Source organism: Boleophthalmus pectinirostris, unplaced genomic scaffold (genome assembly GCF_026225935.1).
Source record: "Boleophthalmus pectinirostris isolate CB_2022bp ecotype Guang Dong unplaced genomic scaffold, ASM2622593v1 HiC_scaffold_21, whole genome shotgun sequence".
NCBI classification, from domain to species: Eukaryota; Metazoa; Chordata; class Actinopteri; order Gobiiformes; family Gobiidae; genus Boleophthalmus; species Boleophthalmus pectinirostris.
This window is the reverse complement of record NW_026571175.1, coordinates 16,094,439-16,112,047: the sequence shown is the minus strand read 5'-3', so window position 1 is coordinate 16,112,047 and position 17,609 is coordinate 16,094,439. Positions and strand designations below refer to the sequence as shown.

The following is a 17,609-nucleotide window of genomic DNA, read 5'->3' as shown; positions in this document are numbered from 1 at the left end:
TCATCCACACGAGAACCTGACAGATCCAAATATCCGTGATTGAGGTCGAGTCTTCAATCCAGAAGCGAGGAGCATCTCCGCCCTCCATCATCAGGCCTAAAGTCACCCCGACAGTGACAGAGAAGACTACAGGGCGTAACGGAAAGGATTGTCCACTGCTGGTCACTGGACCGGTCCTCTGTGGGTCCTCAGAGGGGCAAGTGAGTGAGTAAAGCTGTGACTGCGTTGGTCTACTTTTGAAGACCTAAATTAATTAATCATTGTAATGGCATAATGTCAGCTGATTGAATATAGCCTATAAGCGAGGGTGGCACTAAAGAGTGAACGCAAGTCCGCATCCCTAACATTGAGATATTGCTTAAGCTACACACTCCCTGTGTTGATGCCTCAACATCTATATTATATTGGATAGGCCTATGTCCTTGTCATACTTCATGGTAAATAAAATATACATTTGTTTTTATAGTCTGTCAGTACATAATCTAGTCTAAATCTACTTTAGAATTATAGATGCAGGCTTGTTGTGACCAATTGTTTTATTTTCAATAACACACAACTATGATAAAGTCTACCAGGGCCAAGAAAACCTTTGAAAACGTTTTGTATTGATTGGAGCATAGAAGGTTTATTTTGCAGTCACATCTGTCTGTGTCTATTTATAACCCGATCACAGGCTGTTTTGCGTGGTGCTCAAAATTCTCAGTTTGAGCAGCTGTGAACCATGAGTAGGGCGAAAGCAACATACATTGTAAGTCTCCAAAGTCATCTCATTATATTTGTTAAGACTCATGCAGGTAAACAAAAGGTTAGTAAGTTGACACAAGTATCCATTCTTGTCTGGAGAAAAGTGCTATTTGGACCAGTGCCTATGTTGTTGGACAAGACGCTTCACTCACCTTACCTAGTACCAACACGCTCGCATGTCAGTCCAGCTTCACAATGATTCGTTCAATGCTGCAATGCTGAGTTCTTGTGTAAGCATCAGTGCTGGCTTCAGCTTAATGCACTGCTTAATGCACTGCTCTAGCACACACACTAAATAGTATTCTCTTACCAAATATCAGCAGTGTAAAGAAATCTACACACTCTATATATAGTAAGTGTGTACATTCCTGAACAGGTAATACTCCCACTTGTCGTACTGGGCTATATGGCTGTTGATTTGTTTGTTTGGAGAATCAAGGAATATGTTTTAAGAACATGTCTAACCAAATGATAAAGCTTAAGGACTTACATACAGTATCCTTGTTTTGATGTCTCTTACAGGCTGCTATTTTAACTTCCAGACTGGCCGTGCTGTGTAATGGAGCTGCTGCTCCAGAGGCCCATGGCCTATGTCTCTCTAACGTAGTGAGAGGTGAGCAAAGCTGGCCTCCTCCGGCCTCCCGCTGCCCCCAGATCCAGACCCTGACTCTGAGGGGCAGTGGCACACCCAAGAGGAGCAGTATGTGAGTGAGGGGGAACTCTGCCAGGGGGACACCCAACCAGCAGTGCCTGATTGCAGGGACGCTGAGACCATCACAGGTGACAAGAATTTTTTTGCAACACCAGAAAAAGTTCAAATGTCATATTGACCTGTTTTTCTGTAGATGTGTGCAACAGCACTGACCTGCCTGAGTTTGAAATCATCAGTCTGCTGGAGGAGCAGCTCCCTGTCTATCGTCTCCGGGCTGATACTGTCTATGGATACGACCATGACGACTGGCTGCACACGCCACTCGTCGCTCCAGAGACCAGTCTGGAACTGACCACAGAGCAGATCGAAGAAACACTCAAATACTTCTGTAAGTACCAACGAGTGCTTGTGCATTACGAGATCTATAAATCCTAGACTTATATCTGCTTATGAAGAAGTTTGAGAATTGGATTTTATAGTTTGTGGGTTGAAGTGTAACTTTCATATCCTCAAGTTTTTTTTTTATGAGAAAGAAAACAAAACGCACTACATACACTATACTAAACATCTGTTTATGTTAGAGTTAGAAGGCATATATTATTTTGGTCTAATAATGTGCAGAAGATAACTGGTGATGAGTCTGTTTTTACCTATCTAAAATTTAAACAGTTGAACAAACTTTTTTTGCATCTAATAATAACTAGACAGAATTTTATGTTCAAGTTGTAATTTGAACAGTATTACATGAAGTTTACTCTTTGGATGGTTAGGATGTAACTGCAGTGTTTTTGCAAAAGGGGGTGCTGTGTACTAATTTTCTATATGGTTACTATGGATGCTTTGTATTTGGCATAAATGAATATAAATGCAACTGCAATCAATAGTTTTGTGATAACATTTTGTACTTCCATGAAGTGGTGCAGTGGTAGTTGCCTTGCTTTGTAAAAGGTAGAAAAATACACATAAAAAACACAAGCTCACTTTTCAATTGGATGACCCCTGCTTTTCACAATCACATGATCCATTTGCAACTCATCGACTGCACAGATAGTGACCTCTCTAATAGTAATAGGCGCCCGTGCATGCTTTCACAGGTCTGAAAGCTGATGTAGTGCGTGTAGACTTTGTTTAGTAGTTCTGCTCAGGAGTGAGTGTATGCATGACAGTTCAACCTAGTTGTCATTTCTGCTCGACAATCTCAAAGTGAAGGGAAATGCAAGACATGGACAATGAACCCAGTTTGGACTTAATGAAGAAATATGAAACACAGCTGCATGACTGGGTTGATGCTGGAGACAAAAAAGGTAACTTTGGTAGTATCTACTTTGAAAAGTTATTGTGTTTTACTGGTTCACGTTGTGAATCCTAAGGTGTGTAATTTTTGTCTCAAAAATTGTTCCTTTTGGATGCATTTATATTTGTTGTTGATTTAACAATGTATTGTACCTTAGTTCTTGTAGTGCTCAATATTACAACAGCTGCCGTGGTCTCACAGGTCATTTCTTTTTTTTGTTATGCAGTTAACACTCCATATCTGAAAAATTGCCTTTGCTATTGTCACTGGTACCTGAATGTTTGGTACACTAACATTATTACAATTTACATATGTATATCACAATGTATTGAACTCGCAGAGAATGTCATTGATGTGAGCTGATGTCAATAAGCACTATCACCTCAGGGTAACAAAACTATTTGCTGTGCGCCATGGAAACAAGCCATTGCCCTTTAACTCTGACCCATGGCCCTTAGTGAGAGGTTGGTGATTGAAGCTTTACTTTGTAAATATAACCAGTCAACAGCTTCTGCAATAGTGTGAACTCTTTGTGTTACATAATTTTTTATGGTTGTATGCTGCCACAATGTGGCATTGTTGTTCAGAAATTGTGACATTTAAATTGCTTTGAACAAGGATGTATGCTATGAAATATATTTGTTTTTGCATATTTGACCCTGATTTTTTTTGTTTGTTTTTCACTTGCAGTGCTATGTGCAGACAGAGTGGGCCAGATGACAAAGACTTACAATGACATTGATGCTGTTACTCGACTATTGGAAGAGGCAAGTTATTATGTGTGATTTGCAATTAAATAGAAAACAGTAATAAAATACTACAATTTTAGCAAAGCAAATAAGATAATCTTTCCCATCAGTCTCCAAAAAAAGAAGAAAGTTGTTTTTAGTCGAATTTCTAAAAACCCAGGTTTAGAACAGCAACAATGGAAAAATGTGTTTCAGTTAAGGTGTGGGCCTATGGAACAGTCTACATGAAAAAATGTAAACTTCAAAATCTAAGTGTTGAGAAATATCAAATATTATATGTTACAAAAATATGGCAGAGTAACCTTTTCATTCACTCATTTCATTCATTGATGTATTGTAATTTTATATCCATCTTAAATGAATGAAACAAGACAATTTTATAATATACCTCTGTTATGCATTCATTTGGTGTTTGAAACATATTGTTTGTACTACATCACTACAGAAAGAGAGAGATTTGGAGCTGGCTGCTAAGATTGGACAAACACTCCTGAAGAAGAACCGTACTCTGACTGAGCAAAATGACTATCTGGAGGAACAAGTGGCACAGATCACAGAGGAGGTGCTTGGGCTGTTTTGTCATTATGTGATAACTGTGATAAATGCATTAATGTAATGTTTACATTTTCAGGTTGCCCAGCTACATCATGAACTGAATCTAAAAGATGAACTCCTGCAGTTTTACACCAATGCCGGAGAGGAAAGTGAAGAAGAACCTGGCAGCTCTCCAACGTCAGTTTTCTTCATAAAAAAAACAACAACGCTCAAACATTTGAGATTTTCAAACTAAATTTTTTGGTGTCACTTTAATTAGGGGTAGGAAAAGTAAGGTAGAGGCAGCATCTGGCGCCTTTGTGAGCGACACACTCCAGCGAAAACTCAAAGAGCTGGAGGAAGAGAACCTGTCACTGCGCTCAGAGGTGAGTGACCATACACTTTCAAACACATTAAAACAAGTGAACTAATGATTTATTTTTCTACGTAGGCTAGCCATCTGAAGTCAGAGACTGAAACTTATGAAGAAAAGGAACAACAGCTGGTTAATGACTGTGTCAATGAACTCAGTAAGCACTTATGCTTTGTAATTTGGATTTAATGAGGCAGTTTTATTTAGCCAATCATTTTACTTCTCATGCGTTTTTCTAGGATTGTCCAGTCTCCAGATCTCTGCCATTGCTGAAGAATTGGCACGAAAGACTGAAGATGCCTCTCGCCAGCAAGAGGAAATCACACACCTTCTGTCACAGATTGTTGATCTGCAGAAGAAGGCCAAATCCGTAAGGATGTTTTTCATCTCAAGTCACCAAAATGTCTTTATGACTAATTCACATGTCTGTGTGTGTAGTATGCTGTGGAGAACGAAGAGCTCTCTCAGCACCTGATTGCAGCAAAAGATGCCCAGAGGCAGCTCACAGCAGAGGTATCTTACTTAAGTACATTGATTAATGAATTATTAGACCATATGATGCTTCACATCATGTCTTATTGGGATCGGAAAAATAATAAGTCTTTTTTTGTTTTGCAGCTACAGGATCTGGAAGATAAATATTCTGAGTGTATTGAGATGCTGCACGAGGCTCAAGAAGAGCTGAAGAACCTCCGCAACAGAAACTATCCTGCGGGTACTCCCCGCCGTTACCATCCTCTGGGACTGTACCCCATGGTCAGTGCTGAGTGCTGCTTTGGGAAAGCACACAGCATCATAGATGTACTATGTGTTGCCATTTTTGTTGCAGGACTCCCTGGCTGCTGAAATTGAAGGAACTATGAGAAAAGAGTTGAGTATGGAGGACCCAGAGTGTGAGGAATTGAAGTAAGACTTGATAAATATAAAATATTGTTCCTCTCATGAGAAAGCTTTTACCAGAATAATTTAGAAATGCTTGATTTAAACTGAACTTGAAATAGAAGGATTCAGGATGTCTCTTTGTATCTCATATTGTTTATTATCCTTGAAGAAAGGTTCATAAGACAATTCTATAAGAACTAATGACAAAATTTATTTATCCATATATTACATTTGAATGATGTGCTGATTCTCTATGTGTTTTATGTGCAGGAGTCACCGTAAACGAGTGTTTGAGACTGTGAAGACTGTGAATCAGACAGTTCGACAGCGGTCACTCACTCCAACCAGCAACATCCCTGGATCAAACCAGTCTCTGTCTGCCCGCACATCCCCCCAGTCCAGTGGGCATACTACCCCACGCTCCACCATGTACAGTTCAGACAGCAACATCATGGACAACAGGACACAGAGTATTCTCATGGAAGTTGCAGAAAACCAGGACAGGTGAAAAGTCTCTAAGATTCACTTCTTCAACCATTGACTGTACTATTTATTAATTTGTGTATTTTGCAGCAATGCAGATCAAGAGAAGAAGGCCAGTGGGGCAGATGAGCTCCGCTTGGCTCTAAGAAGACTGTCCCTGCGTCGACAGAACAATCTGAGTGAGAGGCGATACTTTGAGGACGAGCGAGAACGCCGCAGAGGGGGGAACGGGGGGATCGGACTGAGCCATGAGACCCCAGTGACCCCCTCAGACAGCATCATGTCCTTGGGGAACCTCCAACTCTGGGCCACTAGGGGGCCCTACCTCCCTGATAAACTACAGATTGTGAAACCACTTGAAGGTGAGAGCAGAGAGAATGGGAGAAGCACCAAGACAGTCAAGAAATGGGATGGAGAAAGACATAGGAATGTTGGGACGAAAAAAGTTAGCAAACATTTGGGAGTGGTAGAGGGGGCCAGGAGAAGAGACACTAGACATGGGCATACTCTGGAGGGGGACAGGGCACGAGTATGGGGCTGGGTGAGGAAGACTGCAGCTGGCATAGAGAGGGAGAGAGGCAGGCGCTGGGCCCGGGACAGAGCAGGAAGTAGGAAGAACAAATGTCCCCAGGAGAGGAATGAGCGGCCCCTGTCACTCATGCTGTTTAACTCTTTTTGGTCTCTGATGCACCATCACAAATCAGGCAGCTTTACTTCTCCTCACTCTTACTACAAAGACACACGGCCCAGAGGTTGGCTCTAGGCACCAATATTACTGAGGCTTACATAAGCTGCCCAGAAACATAAGAGGTTTGGATTTCAAAGTGTAAGTGCAGGGAGAGTTAATCATCTGACTAATTAAATAACGGTAATATATAATATTAATCATTTATTCCATATTTTTCCCAGTGATTTATTGTAAATTTTAACCAGGTGCATACAATAAATGTCTGTAGTACCTTTTTTATCATGCTATTTCCCCCTTTCCATGATTGACGTTATTCAAATATATGTCAAGTTTGAACTTTTTAGCATTTTAGTCAGTTTACTAAACTAAGAATCACATAACATAGTTGCTTTTAGCACAACACTTATAAGATACTTCAGGATTGGTTGTTGGAAGACTATAGACTATAAATGAAAACTTGATTTGGAACTTTTTTTTTTTAATCTTGTGATACTATCTTACTACAGTCTTTTAGGGGACACTGTGCTGTCACTTGCTGGTAGTAGCATGTACTGTATTTCATTATTTCTGTAGTTTGTATATTTTTATTTGGGTTTGCTTTTCCATGTTTTCAAGTATCTTTTGCTTTGCATGCACTGTAATTCATTCCATCACTTTACACCACTGTTCTCTTTCATATTTAAAATTTTTCATGTGTCTGAACAATAAAACTCTTGATGCATTCATTCTGTTTCCATTTTCCATACTTTGCTTTATGTCTGTTTTGTGTTTTTGCTTTTACACCCACTTCTCTATCATTAGTTTTTTCTTATATATTCCTCTAAGTATATGTTACACATATCTGTCATTCTTATCTTCTTCCTATTCACACCATCAAAAATGGAAGAATCATACCAGTCTTCCATTGGGTTGGATTTTAAATGGTATGTTCAATGTATCAGTAAGTAGAGTAGGGCAACAGTGTTGAAAAAAAAAAGTCTGCTTCATTAATTAATTTAATTAATTAATTAATTAATTAGGTGGTTGAATGGAACTCTTTTACTAATGTTTCCCACAGGCTCTGCTACCCTGCACCACTGGCAACAGCTGGCACAGCCTCACCTTGGGGTGATCCTCGATGCCAGGCCGGGAGTTGTTTCTAAAGGATACAGGCCATTGGAACTGGAACTGGAACAGGTGTGAAGGAGTACCATTATCATGTGTTTTGTTTGTTTTTCTCCATACATTTCATATTTCTAACACTTTTTTGCTCTCCATTGTCATCTTGAGGTCTTCATAGATAGGTAGAAGTGAGTAATATGGGTCAAGTGTAGTTTCAATGATAAAATTGTTGCATGGTGATCAATCATGAATTTTCTTTACTGTTCTGTTCACCATGTTTTGAATGTATTATTGGTGATACAGAGTGCAATTTTCCTTTCAAACAATTATCAACTGAACATCATGTACTGGCTGTGACCCCATTCTGAAGATGGTTCCATGTACCACAGTAGTCACTCATGCACCTGGTGCCCATGCATGCTGTGCTCTGCAGGCATATCCGTGGGGCGGCTTTGAAGAGGATGAGCCTGGGGAGCAGTACTTCCAGAATCTGCCTACCTCCTCAGCTGCTGCCACCCCTGCTGTCCCCACTACCTCCGCCCCCTCTAGCAGCAGTGAGACTCCTCAGTCTGCCTCCAGCCTGGCTCCTCCCACACCACCATCTCCATCACCATCGCCACATCTCAGCAACACTGATGGCCTGGGTAAGAGTTTAATAGAGCATATTTCAATTTGATCAGATTTTACATTTGCAGTGTTATGGTGCTTTATTGATCATAAAAATTGTGTGTCTGGGTTTGGGTCTCCAGCTGCATACTATCCAGGTAAATGCATGGCCCACACCAGTTCTACGTACACTTTCACAACTTGTCGGATTCTTCACCCAACTGATGAGCAAACCCGGGTCACACCAAGGTATTTCACCAAATTATTATAATTTGACTTTTTAACCTGTACATTTGAATATTTTATAACTGTTAATGATAACAATAATTATGAGGTGTTCCACTACTATAATAAAAACATTTTGATCTTTTTCTTCCTCTCATAGTCTTAATGCAGTCCCAGCATCATCTTCATGTGTAATGACTAGTTCTTTGTTGGGTACTCCTGCTGTTACGCCTTGCACCCCACGCAGACTCAGTCTCAGGCCATCTGAATCGTCAACTAACCTCAGGTGAATCTTTAACACTTATTTAGTAACATATATTAGGAGTCAGCAGCCTCTGAACTTTTGGTACTAAAAGGTCACCTGGCAGATTGGTGGCAGTAGTGTTTCCTGTTTACGTGACCTACTAGACAACAATGCTCCATCCATCCCTTTTATTCCTTTTTCAAGGTGATTAACTATTTATTATTTCTGCAGAGATGCCACTCGCACCACCAGCATGTCCTTGGGGTTGGTGCGTTTACTCCAGGAGCGGGGGATCTCAGCAGCCATGTATCACCATAACCAGAGTCTGGAGTATGGCCAAGGCAGTGGTGGGGTCTTATTTAGTACTTCTGTTGCTCCTAACAGAATGACCATGCCTAACACTCTGCGGCCTTCTACTCCTCCTAACTCCCCCACGTCACAGGCAGCTTTAACCACCTCCACATCAGCAGGATTTGACTTTAAGAGCCCATCGTATGACAACTTCCTGGCATCCAAACCAGCACGATCCATTCTGAAGGAGGTGACTGGTGGATTGAGAGGGCGGCAGAGAGGCAGAGACTGTGAAAGCCAGACTGATGTCAGTGTAAGCATTCACAATCTAAACCTACTGGACAAAGTTAAGCGGCTTGGTGTGTCTGGTGCTCCAGGAGGCAGAGCCATTAGTCCTGGCCCTATCCTGGGACCTCTGGGTGGGCTGCGCAGATCCGGCTCTCCTTTTGGGCCTGATGGGATAAGGAGGAACCGGAGTTATCCAGCAATGGTTGGAGCCAGCATGGCCATGAAGGCCCCAGGGCCCCAGGAGTAGTCATGAGTTTTGGCTGTTCAAGTCGTCTGGAGCCCAGGCACAAAGCCACCACTCTTTATAATGTTTGCCAGAAACATGGTACTATCGGATAACTTCCTCTGCTCAATTATGTTGACTACTACTTGATAAGAATCTGCTTTTAAAACCTCATATGTATGCAAATCAATCCATGCAGACCATTGCACTATTATTTGCATTAAAACCCTTGATTATTAACACTCAAGTTAACACACAAAAGTAGGTTAGTAAAAGATGCTTTGAATATGAGCATTCCTGCATGGTACAATAGTAGCCTCACCTGTCAGGCTAGAATAGACAGGATAAAAGTGATAACATTGACAACCTAAAGTCATTATGTTTCAAGCAATGCATTATCCCTGAGATGCACAGATTTCACAGAATTCTCTATTCAAGCAAGTTCCTTCCAAGTAGACATAAACTATATATAATTTCACTTTATATCCCTTAAGTCAAGCATGTGATGTCTTTTGGAGTCTGACTCTGCTGGTTAGATGTAGTACTCCCACCACCCTTTTTCACAAATAAAAAAATACTCTTTCATACAGGCACAACATCTGTCCCCTTTATCAAAAGGATGTAGCACCTATTTAATTTTGTATATGGTGGAATATTATGAAATGTGATCAAATACATGAATAATATGTCCTCTATATTGTTGTTTTGTTTACACCTTTAGTCTTTAGTATTTGGTGGTGGTTTTCTAAGTGGAAGTCAAAAAGTGGGTGGAAGAGGATGAAGATGGCTATTGTGAAAATGGAATACTGTATGAATATATTAGTGCCTCAACCTTTGTCTTTGTTTAGTGTTGGGTATGTGCAGGTAAAAGGACTGCATACATGTTGCACTTTTCTCTTTAATTTATTTTAAGTATTATTTATGTTAAGTTTTCAGTTGTTTCACACATTGTATATTTGTATATACCTGAATACTGGCGATGCAATGGTGGCAGGATCACATTCTGCTATTGTAATGATCTGTACTCTAAAGATGGAGAGCTTGTTGTCAGGGTTTTCCCTAAAATAAATTACATCTGTAAACATACTGTTATGTTTTATGACCTTGACTATCTGCTAATAGAATACAAAGTATTGCTATTTTAAGTGGTGTATTGCTATTTTAAAGGTGCTTGCTTTGCTATCACAGCAGTCTCATAAACACAGGAGGTGTAAGTGGTTCTATTCTCGTCCAGCAGGTGGTGCTCGCAATGTGGTTTTGGTCTTTAAAAAGCGTCTCTAAACGCACTCCTTTCTGCCGTGGTCATCTGTTGAACGATCCATTTGTCTGATGCATTGAGATGGAAATAAAAGTGTGCATTAAACTCACATTAGCGCAGAGAATCAGGTAAGCAATCACTGAGACATCACCGTGACAACTGAGAACTATTGTAATCACAAGAAATGAGTTTGAAAATGTCACAACGTGTCTTGCAAAGTCTCATTAGCTCTCACCTGCAAATGATAGCTAACAGTTCATAAAAAACAGGAATCATATGAAGCGTGGTATAAATAGTGCGCCAGATTCCCTCAATTCAAAGTAAATGGTACAGAAGAAGATAGGCCTTGTGTGGTTTTATTCTTCGACTTTGCTTGCAGCAGATAACTGTAGGCAATAGTCCTTAGTGCTTGCCATTCTTACCTTGTGTAAAGCACACAAGGTAGGGCTAGAGTCCAGATTGGACTACATTGGTGGTCCAATGTGCAAGGTTCAAAGTTCTGTACATGGTCATCACATCAAACATACTGTAAGTTTGGTCTAAAATAAGATGTAGAGATTTGCAGACCAGGCTACTGTAAAGGCTGTGGAAACTGATGGTTGTGTGAATATTCTACTGCAGCACATAGGATAGTCAAAGGGCTGGTTACTTTTTTATTTATTTTTATTTTTATTTTGATATTTCTACTTAAGTAATATTTATTTTGCTACCTATTCCCGTATTAATCATTACCTAGAACAATCATCAACAATTATTTAATATTTTTTGCCAGTTAAATACTTTTTAACCCCCTACTTTGCCTATTGCATCAGAAACACTCTCTTTTTCAAGGAGAGTTTCATGTCAAGGACACATTTTATGCTTCAAGTTCCATTTTTTATGTTGCTAAAGTGTTGCTTCACTTCACTGTCAGGGGCTTTCCTGTAGACCAGACATAGTAGACCAGACCAAGGACCTGTTTGTGCATATAGATTACCCAACAATGTGCTTGCTACAAGTGGAGAAAGCCTAGAACCAAATCAGACCACCTCCAGTTCAAAAATGATTAATAACATTATTGTTGACATTCTTTAACAGTGGATCATAGAACATCATTTTTTTCCTTTCTACAGCACATATTACATTTGGAATAGTAACACATTTTTGAAACTAATTAAAAACTTGGAAATAATACAGACTTGATTCTTCATGTTCCCCATGCCCCTAAAATGCCATATTGACTCAAAATATTTCTGCCTTGAGAATTCAGAATGGAATTGTATTTGCCATACGCTTCTTGTGCCAATAAATGCTTTAAAGTGTTCTATAGAAAAGTGAAATTGTGAACAACATAAGGGCGAAAGATGAAGTAGTGGTGCCAGAATGAAGATATCCCACCATCTGCTCATGACAATGCCGCCGCTTTTCAGTCACACTCATGTTGTTTCCATGAGTGTGTTGGGGCTTCTCACCATTAGCACACAGACCAACAGCACTTAGCCATGTAGCGCTACTTCAGTGGCTCTAAAGCAGCACTGTGGCCTCCTGACCTTTCCTGTGCATCATCAGCTGTTCTCATCTCTGTACTTTCACTGAAACACCTAGAGTCTCCATAAGCTTTAACCTCTAACTCCCCACCCTGAGAACACAAAGTCAGCCCCCAACCCCACAGTTCTTCTTCCAAACCTGCATTTTGGTTTATTCCTTATTCAAGAGAGCGACATACAACAGACTTCTCCCTCAAGGCATCCACACCACTTGACTGAATAATTCACCCTGGCTGTCTTTGTTCATCGATCCCCTCCCCTCTCTGCACAGCACACACATGCAGACACATTTTTCACTTAACTCAAGTGGCCAGAAGCTGCATAATAGGCCACTTCATCACTATTCTCTCCACCACTATGACGCTCACATCTTTGGCTGTTGTCATACTCTCTGCAACTTGATTTTACACAAACTACTGACCTTTGGACAGATACCAAATGATTACACATACACTGCATATTCTTGAAAGTTTTTATTTATTGTGTAGAAAACTTTGGGAAAGTTATGTAAGGTGGCCAAAATGTTGTATATTGTGTTTTAAAAGTCAGAAGTCTGATACTGATGAAACCATACTAAACATTATAGTAAATAGCACTTATATGTAGGAGTTTTATGTTATGTTACATAGGTGCACTATGTAACTCTTCTGGTGGGTGGCCTCCATTACTTTTTCTAAAGTATTGATTTACACAGTTACAGGTGTTTTTCTTAAACATGTGAAAAACATGCAGTCATGTCTGCACTTGTGACTTGACCTGGTGGCGATACCTACTAGTTTCCATTTGAATAAATTAATGCTATAACTACAACAAGCAAAAGCAATGACCCACCACCAGGAAAGTTACCTTGTGCTCGTGTAAATATTATATGATGGAAATATGTAATTTCTACTTTCAGTAGAATGAGTGTTTACTCCTCAACAAGATCTTCAAATCAAGTCCATGCTTCGCATTTACTCCTAAACAAACATATTTTTGAGTTTGTGGCCAGTTTTTATTTAAAGATTCACACATGTTTTGGCCTAGGTCCTATGCAGTACCTATGGATGTCAAATCAACAGCAATTTGAAAGATTTATTTTGGGACTTTAATAAATAATTCAGTACGACCTGTTTCTCCAACACCCAAGTGTTCAGTGTTTAACTCGGATGTTAGCGCTCATAACAATCTTGCTGCTCTTTTGAAGACACTCTCTAGCTTCACTGTGAGTGTGCATTCACTGTCTTTGATCTTCTCTGAGTCTATCTGGCTTCTAAAACCACCAACTTTTCCCATGATTCTCTCTGGTCCAGTACTTCTTGCATACATGTTACGTCTCCTTAAAAACCTTTTGTAAAATGACTTTCGACCCATTAGCTCCACATACTAACAGTGAGAGTTTACATAATTGTGGTGTTCTGCATTAACATAATCCAGTCATGTCCAATTATAGCTGTGATATAGATATGTATACTAGGAAATAAAGGGTAATAGATGTGTTCTTTTGATTCTCAGTTAAAACCTGAATGATCTGTTCATTTATTCATCATCTCTCAGGAATAATTGCATTTTGATTTTCAGTACACCATAGAGATGATGTAGTATGAAGTATGATTGCTTAATATAGTCCAAATGTTGTCTCTTTACATTACCCTAAGTAAGTAGGTCTAACTGACAGTGACTCTGGAAAATAGAATTGTCAGTGAACCAGATTAACCCATCACCTATGGATTTAGGGAATAATAGAATTTTAAACTGATATCGTTTTAATGGTAATTTCATACAGGCTGAGGTGCTTAAAAGATGAAGTGCTGTAGAACAACAAGGTCTCTTAAGAATAATCTAAACAGCTACAGTGATCTGACATAAAATATATGTCAATTTTATCTTAGTAATAGTAATATCATATGTATTAGATACTAGTGTATGCAGAAGAACCAGGCCTTTAAATAATTAATGAATGTACTTGAATCATACTGTGTGTATAAATAATGAACAACATGGAAATATACATTTTTCTCTTTTATTGAGTCCAGTGAAACTCAGCAGCCCCACTGCCACCAGCACAATTCTCACCACCCCAAATCATAAAGAAACTAGAAACAAACAGACAAACCATGGACAGTAAGAGTTTTCTGCAAAATTTGGCATATGTATATATTGCATCATTACAGTTTTACAAACCAATGTACAACAAATACATCTCAAATAAATGTTTTATTGTGAGACAGTGAAGAGCCAGCTTGATTTTATATTTTGTATTTTCCTTTCTTCACTTTCTTACGAGGGATATTCATATTCCTCTGCACTGCGCCGCCCGAAGTCCATCCAGCCCAAATAGTCCCTGTCTGCTATCCGGTGGTTGGCACTGAGAGCACTGCTTCTGCTGTTGGCTGTGGAGTTTCTGCGCACGGACCCTGGGAGGAAGAGTAAAGAGAAGCATGATGTAAGAAATAGAGATTCTCATTGCAATGTTTTGGTAAGAAATGAAATCTTTCCTCCCTATTCTACGCTCACGAAACTAAACTAAACAAAAATTCACGATTCACGATTGCATGGTTTTTCCATTCACAGCAAACAGCCTTTTAATTTTCCTGTCTCACTGGGTTTCGACATTTTAATTACCAAGTAGTAGATCCACCCATAACATGTGTTTCATTATAAAGGGCACAGAGCAGCTGGACCTTAGCCTGACAACATACTATCAACACATTTTCATTGTTTTTCAGCTTTCTCAGTCTGAAATGAAATCCTTACAATAAAATAAAAAGTTTGGACCGTTAATGGGTTGGTAATCAATTTTATGCTCACACAAAGATTTTGATCTCCAACCCACCCACGGCCGCCTCCGCACACATGCACGCGCATAAACAGAGCTCCCTGGCGAGTTGAGGAGCCTGGCTGCAGAAGGCTTGACAATGACACCTCCCACTATGAAAGATGCAAGTGAACAGCAAGCAAATCAACACCCACTGCCACCACAGACACACACTTGGAGTTTATATTATTAAGTGGCAGTGTACCCTTTGACTCTTTTTATCACCAGATGACCACTTTATGAGATTGTTTGCTATAAACTTGCAGCTACTATATTTGAAAATGAATATAGTTTAGTTATTTTACATGGTTTTGTCCCACTCTGACAACAATGATCTTGTCTCTGTCTCTCTAGATTCGTACGGGAATCGTCAGTTGTTCAGAATTCTCAGTTAGTGGAAATGAAGATGCTCCCTAACCACAAAGAAGATATGTGTTCTTCAACAGAACGATCAACAAAGAACAAAGAGTGATCAACTTGGGGTAAGATGGAAGTAAGATAAGTAAAGAGCCTGTTGTCCGGAAGACTGAACAACTAATACACGCACTTTCAAACCACAAAAGCTTTTCAGGACCACTAATTCATTTTACAAAGCACCACTGTACTGATTGCAAGTAATTAGCATCAATGTTGGAAGGCAGCAGGAAAAGCACTAATGTACAACAAAGCTCTGGCCACATGTTAACCACAAAAAAACACACAAGTAACAATTGCATTCAAACATCAAACAGAATGTGAACAAATGTACCTTTTCTAGATGAGATTATTCTAGCCAGGAGCTCACTCAGGTTGGCTCTAGAGTCTGCTTCCTCCTCAGAAGGGGGCAGAGATTTGAGCGAGACAGAGCGCTTGTGTCTGGAGTGGGGCTCTCCAAAAGTGTGCATGTCGGTCCCAGGATGGGCTGTGGCATAGGATATGGCAGGATTAGGATCAAAGTAAAATTGAGGTGTTTTGATAGTGTTACTTTGGACCTACCTTCATTTGGAGCAGAGACGGAGCGTTGTCCCTGATCATGGGTTGGTGTGGAGAAGGGGAGCCCCAAACAGCTTGTGCATAAGACCGCGAGTAGGACGCACACACACAGCCCCGCCGTCATCTGGACAAGAGAGGAAAAGGCTTTAAATGATTTCTACATGTACTATGAACCTCCTATGTGTGCATTCTGGCATTGTATCTCAGTGTTCTCCCTTTCAGATAATGCATAAGCATACTGGACTTTCTAATTTTTGGGTATATTTAATCTTCTCAAAACTTTTTAATTTTCAAATGGCAGTCAGTTTTTGTAATATACAATTTCTGTCCATTAAAGTTAAGGCATATTGAATAGTCTCAATGCAACAAAACATGCAAACAGAAATGGGTATGAAGAAATAAACTAAACCTTAACATAAAATAAGTATAAAAGAAAAATACTCATTTAATAAATTAAGCATTATTGCATTACATTGTTGCAAAAACATTTAGATAAATTATTTTGTTTTATTACACTAACAATTTATAAATAAAGGCAAATATTCTCAAACAATTGCGTTTTATATGTGCTTACCTTGAGAATAGGCGTAGTGTCTGTAGGAGCAGTGAGAGCAGTGAGAACACTTGTGCGCTCATTGGGAGACTGGCCCCTTTTATAGTGGGCTCCGGCTCTGTGTGTGTGTGTGTGTGTGTGCTGTGTGCTGCAGCTTACAGCATGTGTATTGGCTTTGTGCATCTCCAAGTCAATGTGTGTTATGGTTACAAGCTTATTATTCTGGTGGGCTTTTGTTAGTAATTAGGGTCTTAGAAGTATGTTTAATATATCTGGAATATTCAGTTAAAATACACTTTTAATGTTTATTTCTTTTGTATTCTCAACCCTAAGTCATGGGAAGTCACGTTTCTATGTAGAAAGCGCCCTGCGTCAGACCGAAGGGAGAGACGTCAGTTGTACGTAGTGCACACGTCTTTAGTACATCTATGTCATTGTGCACTGCTATGAAAAAATGATCTTTTATTAGACAAGTATAAGTAGAGTATTTTTGAGGCAGCAAAGGGGCAGCAGAGTTGTTGACTGTAATTATCGAAATATTAAATCAAAATTGTATAACTGTTACTAATTATGCTCTACAAGTTAAGGCTATAGATGACTTGTTCAGTGCAGTAGAATGGTAAGTTGTAGATGTAATGAATAGAAAGAGTGTTATTCTGTTACTTGATATTACATTTTTTAGGACTTGCTAGGTAATTTTTACAATTTTTTTTTTTTTATATCAGATGCCCTTCCTATTGCAACTGGCCATATGATATTGACTGGAATAGTGTTGGTGAAACCTCTTGCCTAAAGATAAAACATCAGGAAGGTTCAATCAACTAACCAACCCTTTGATGATTTACCACTTAACCTCTATATATGAAGCTATATTATTTGCCATTTTTAAAGTTTCAAAACCTGTGATGCATGTTGTATGAGTGAGCAAGGCATGTTAATAAAAATGATAAAATAGCCAAAAGTTTAAAGAAGATTGGATAATTCCCCAGATATCTTGCCACGAGTGGGCCGTCATGTGGGTGGCAGGGTGAATGGGGAGGTTGAGTATCCGTACACGCCCACCCAGGCAGGAGATGTCAGCGGAGGCAGTAGCTGGATCCGTGGGTGGAAGCTGAAAAAAAATCTA

The 17,609-nt window shown here is 39.6% G+C and overlaps 2 protein-coding genes across 2 annotated transcripts; one reads left to right on the top strand and one right to left on the bottom strand.

The window, feature by feature from the left end:
* Positions 1 to 1,463: 1,463 nt before the first annotated feature.
* Positions 1,464 to 10,352, top strand: LOC110167317 (trafficking kinesin-binding protein 1-like). The gene is made up of 18 exons (XM_020932650.2): positions 1,464 to 1,524; positions 1,590 to 1,784; positions 3,381 to 3,457; positions 3,885 to 4,001; positions 4,071 to 4,171; positions 4,254 to 4,359; positions 4,425 to 4,503; positions 4,586 to 4,716; positions 4,785 to 4,859; positions 4,965 to 5,102; positions 5,176 to 5,252; positions 5,499 to 5,732; positions 5,802 to 6,073; positions 7,457 to 7,575; positions 7,934 to 8,144; positions 8,250 to 8,355; positions 8,492 to 8,617; positions 8,807 to 10,352. Exons 3-18 carry the CDS (start codon positions 3,407 to 3,409, stop codon positions 9,399 to 9,401), a joined length of 2,538 nt encoding a protein of 845 aa, XP_020788309.2. The 5' UTR covers positions 1,464 to 1,524; positions 1,590 to 1,784; positions 3,381 to 3,406; the 3' UTR covers positions 9,402 to 10,352.
* Positions 10,353 to 14,270: 3,918 nt separating this feature from the next.
* Positions 14,271 to 16,540, bottom strand: cckb (cholecystokinin b). The gene is made up of 4 exons (XM_020932853.2): positions 16,505 to 16,540; positions 15,934 to 16,054; positions 15,707 to 15,859; positions 14,271 to 14,557 (listed from the first exon to the last, which is right to left on the bottom strand). Exons 2-4 carry the CDS (start codon positions 16,052 to 16,054, stop codon positions 14,421 to 14,423), a joined length of 411 nt encoding a protein of 136 aa, XP_020788512.1. The 5' UTR covers positions 16,505 to 16,540; the 3' UTR covers positions 14,271 to 14,420.
* Positions 16,541 to 17,609: the final 1,069 nt, after the last annotated feature.

Coding starts and splice junctions, on each gene's coding strand:
- LOC110167317 (XM_020932650.2), top strand. CDS start 3,407: ATGACAAAGACTTACAATGACATTGATGCTGTTACTCGACTATTGGAA. Junction 5,733..5,801: donor GTTGCAGAAAACCAGGACAG/GTGAAAAGTCTC, acceptor TGTATTTTGCAG/CAATGCAGATCAAGAGAAGA. Junction 6,074..7,456: donor GATTGTGAAACCACTTGAAG/GTGAGAGCAGAG, acceptor TGTTTCCCACAG/GCTCTGCTACCCTGCACCAC.
- cckb (XM_020932853.2), bottom strand. CDS start 16,054: ATGACGGCGGGGCTGTGTGTGTGCGTCCTACTCGCGGTCTTATGCACA. Junction 15,860..15,933: donor CGTCTCTGCTCCAAATGAAG/GTAGGTCCAAAG, acceptor CCTATGCCACAG/CCCATCCTGGGACCGACATG. Junction 14,558..15,706: donor AATAATCTCATCTAGAAAAG/GTACATTTGTTC, acceptor TCTTCCTCCCAG/GGTCCGTGCGCAGAAACTCC.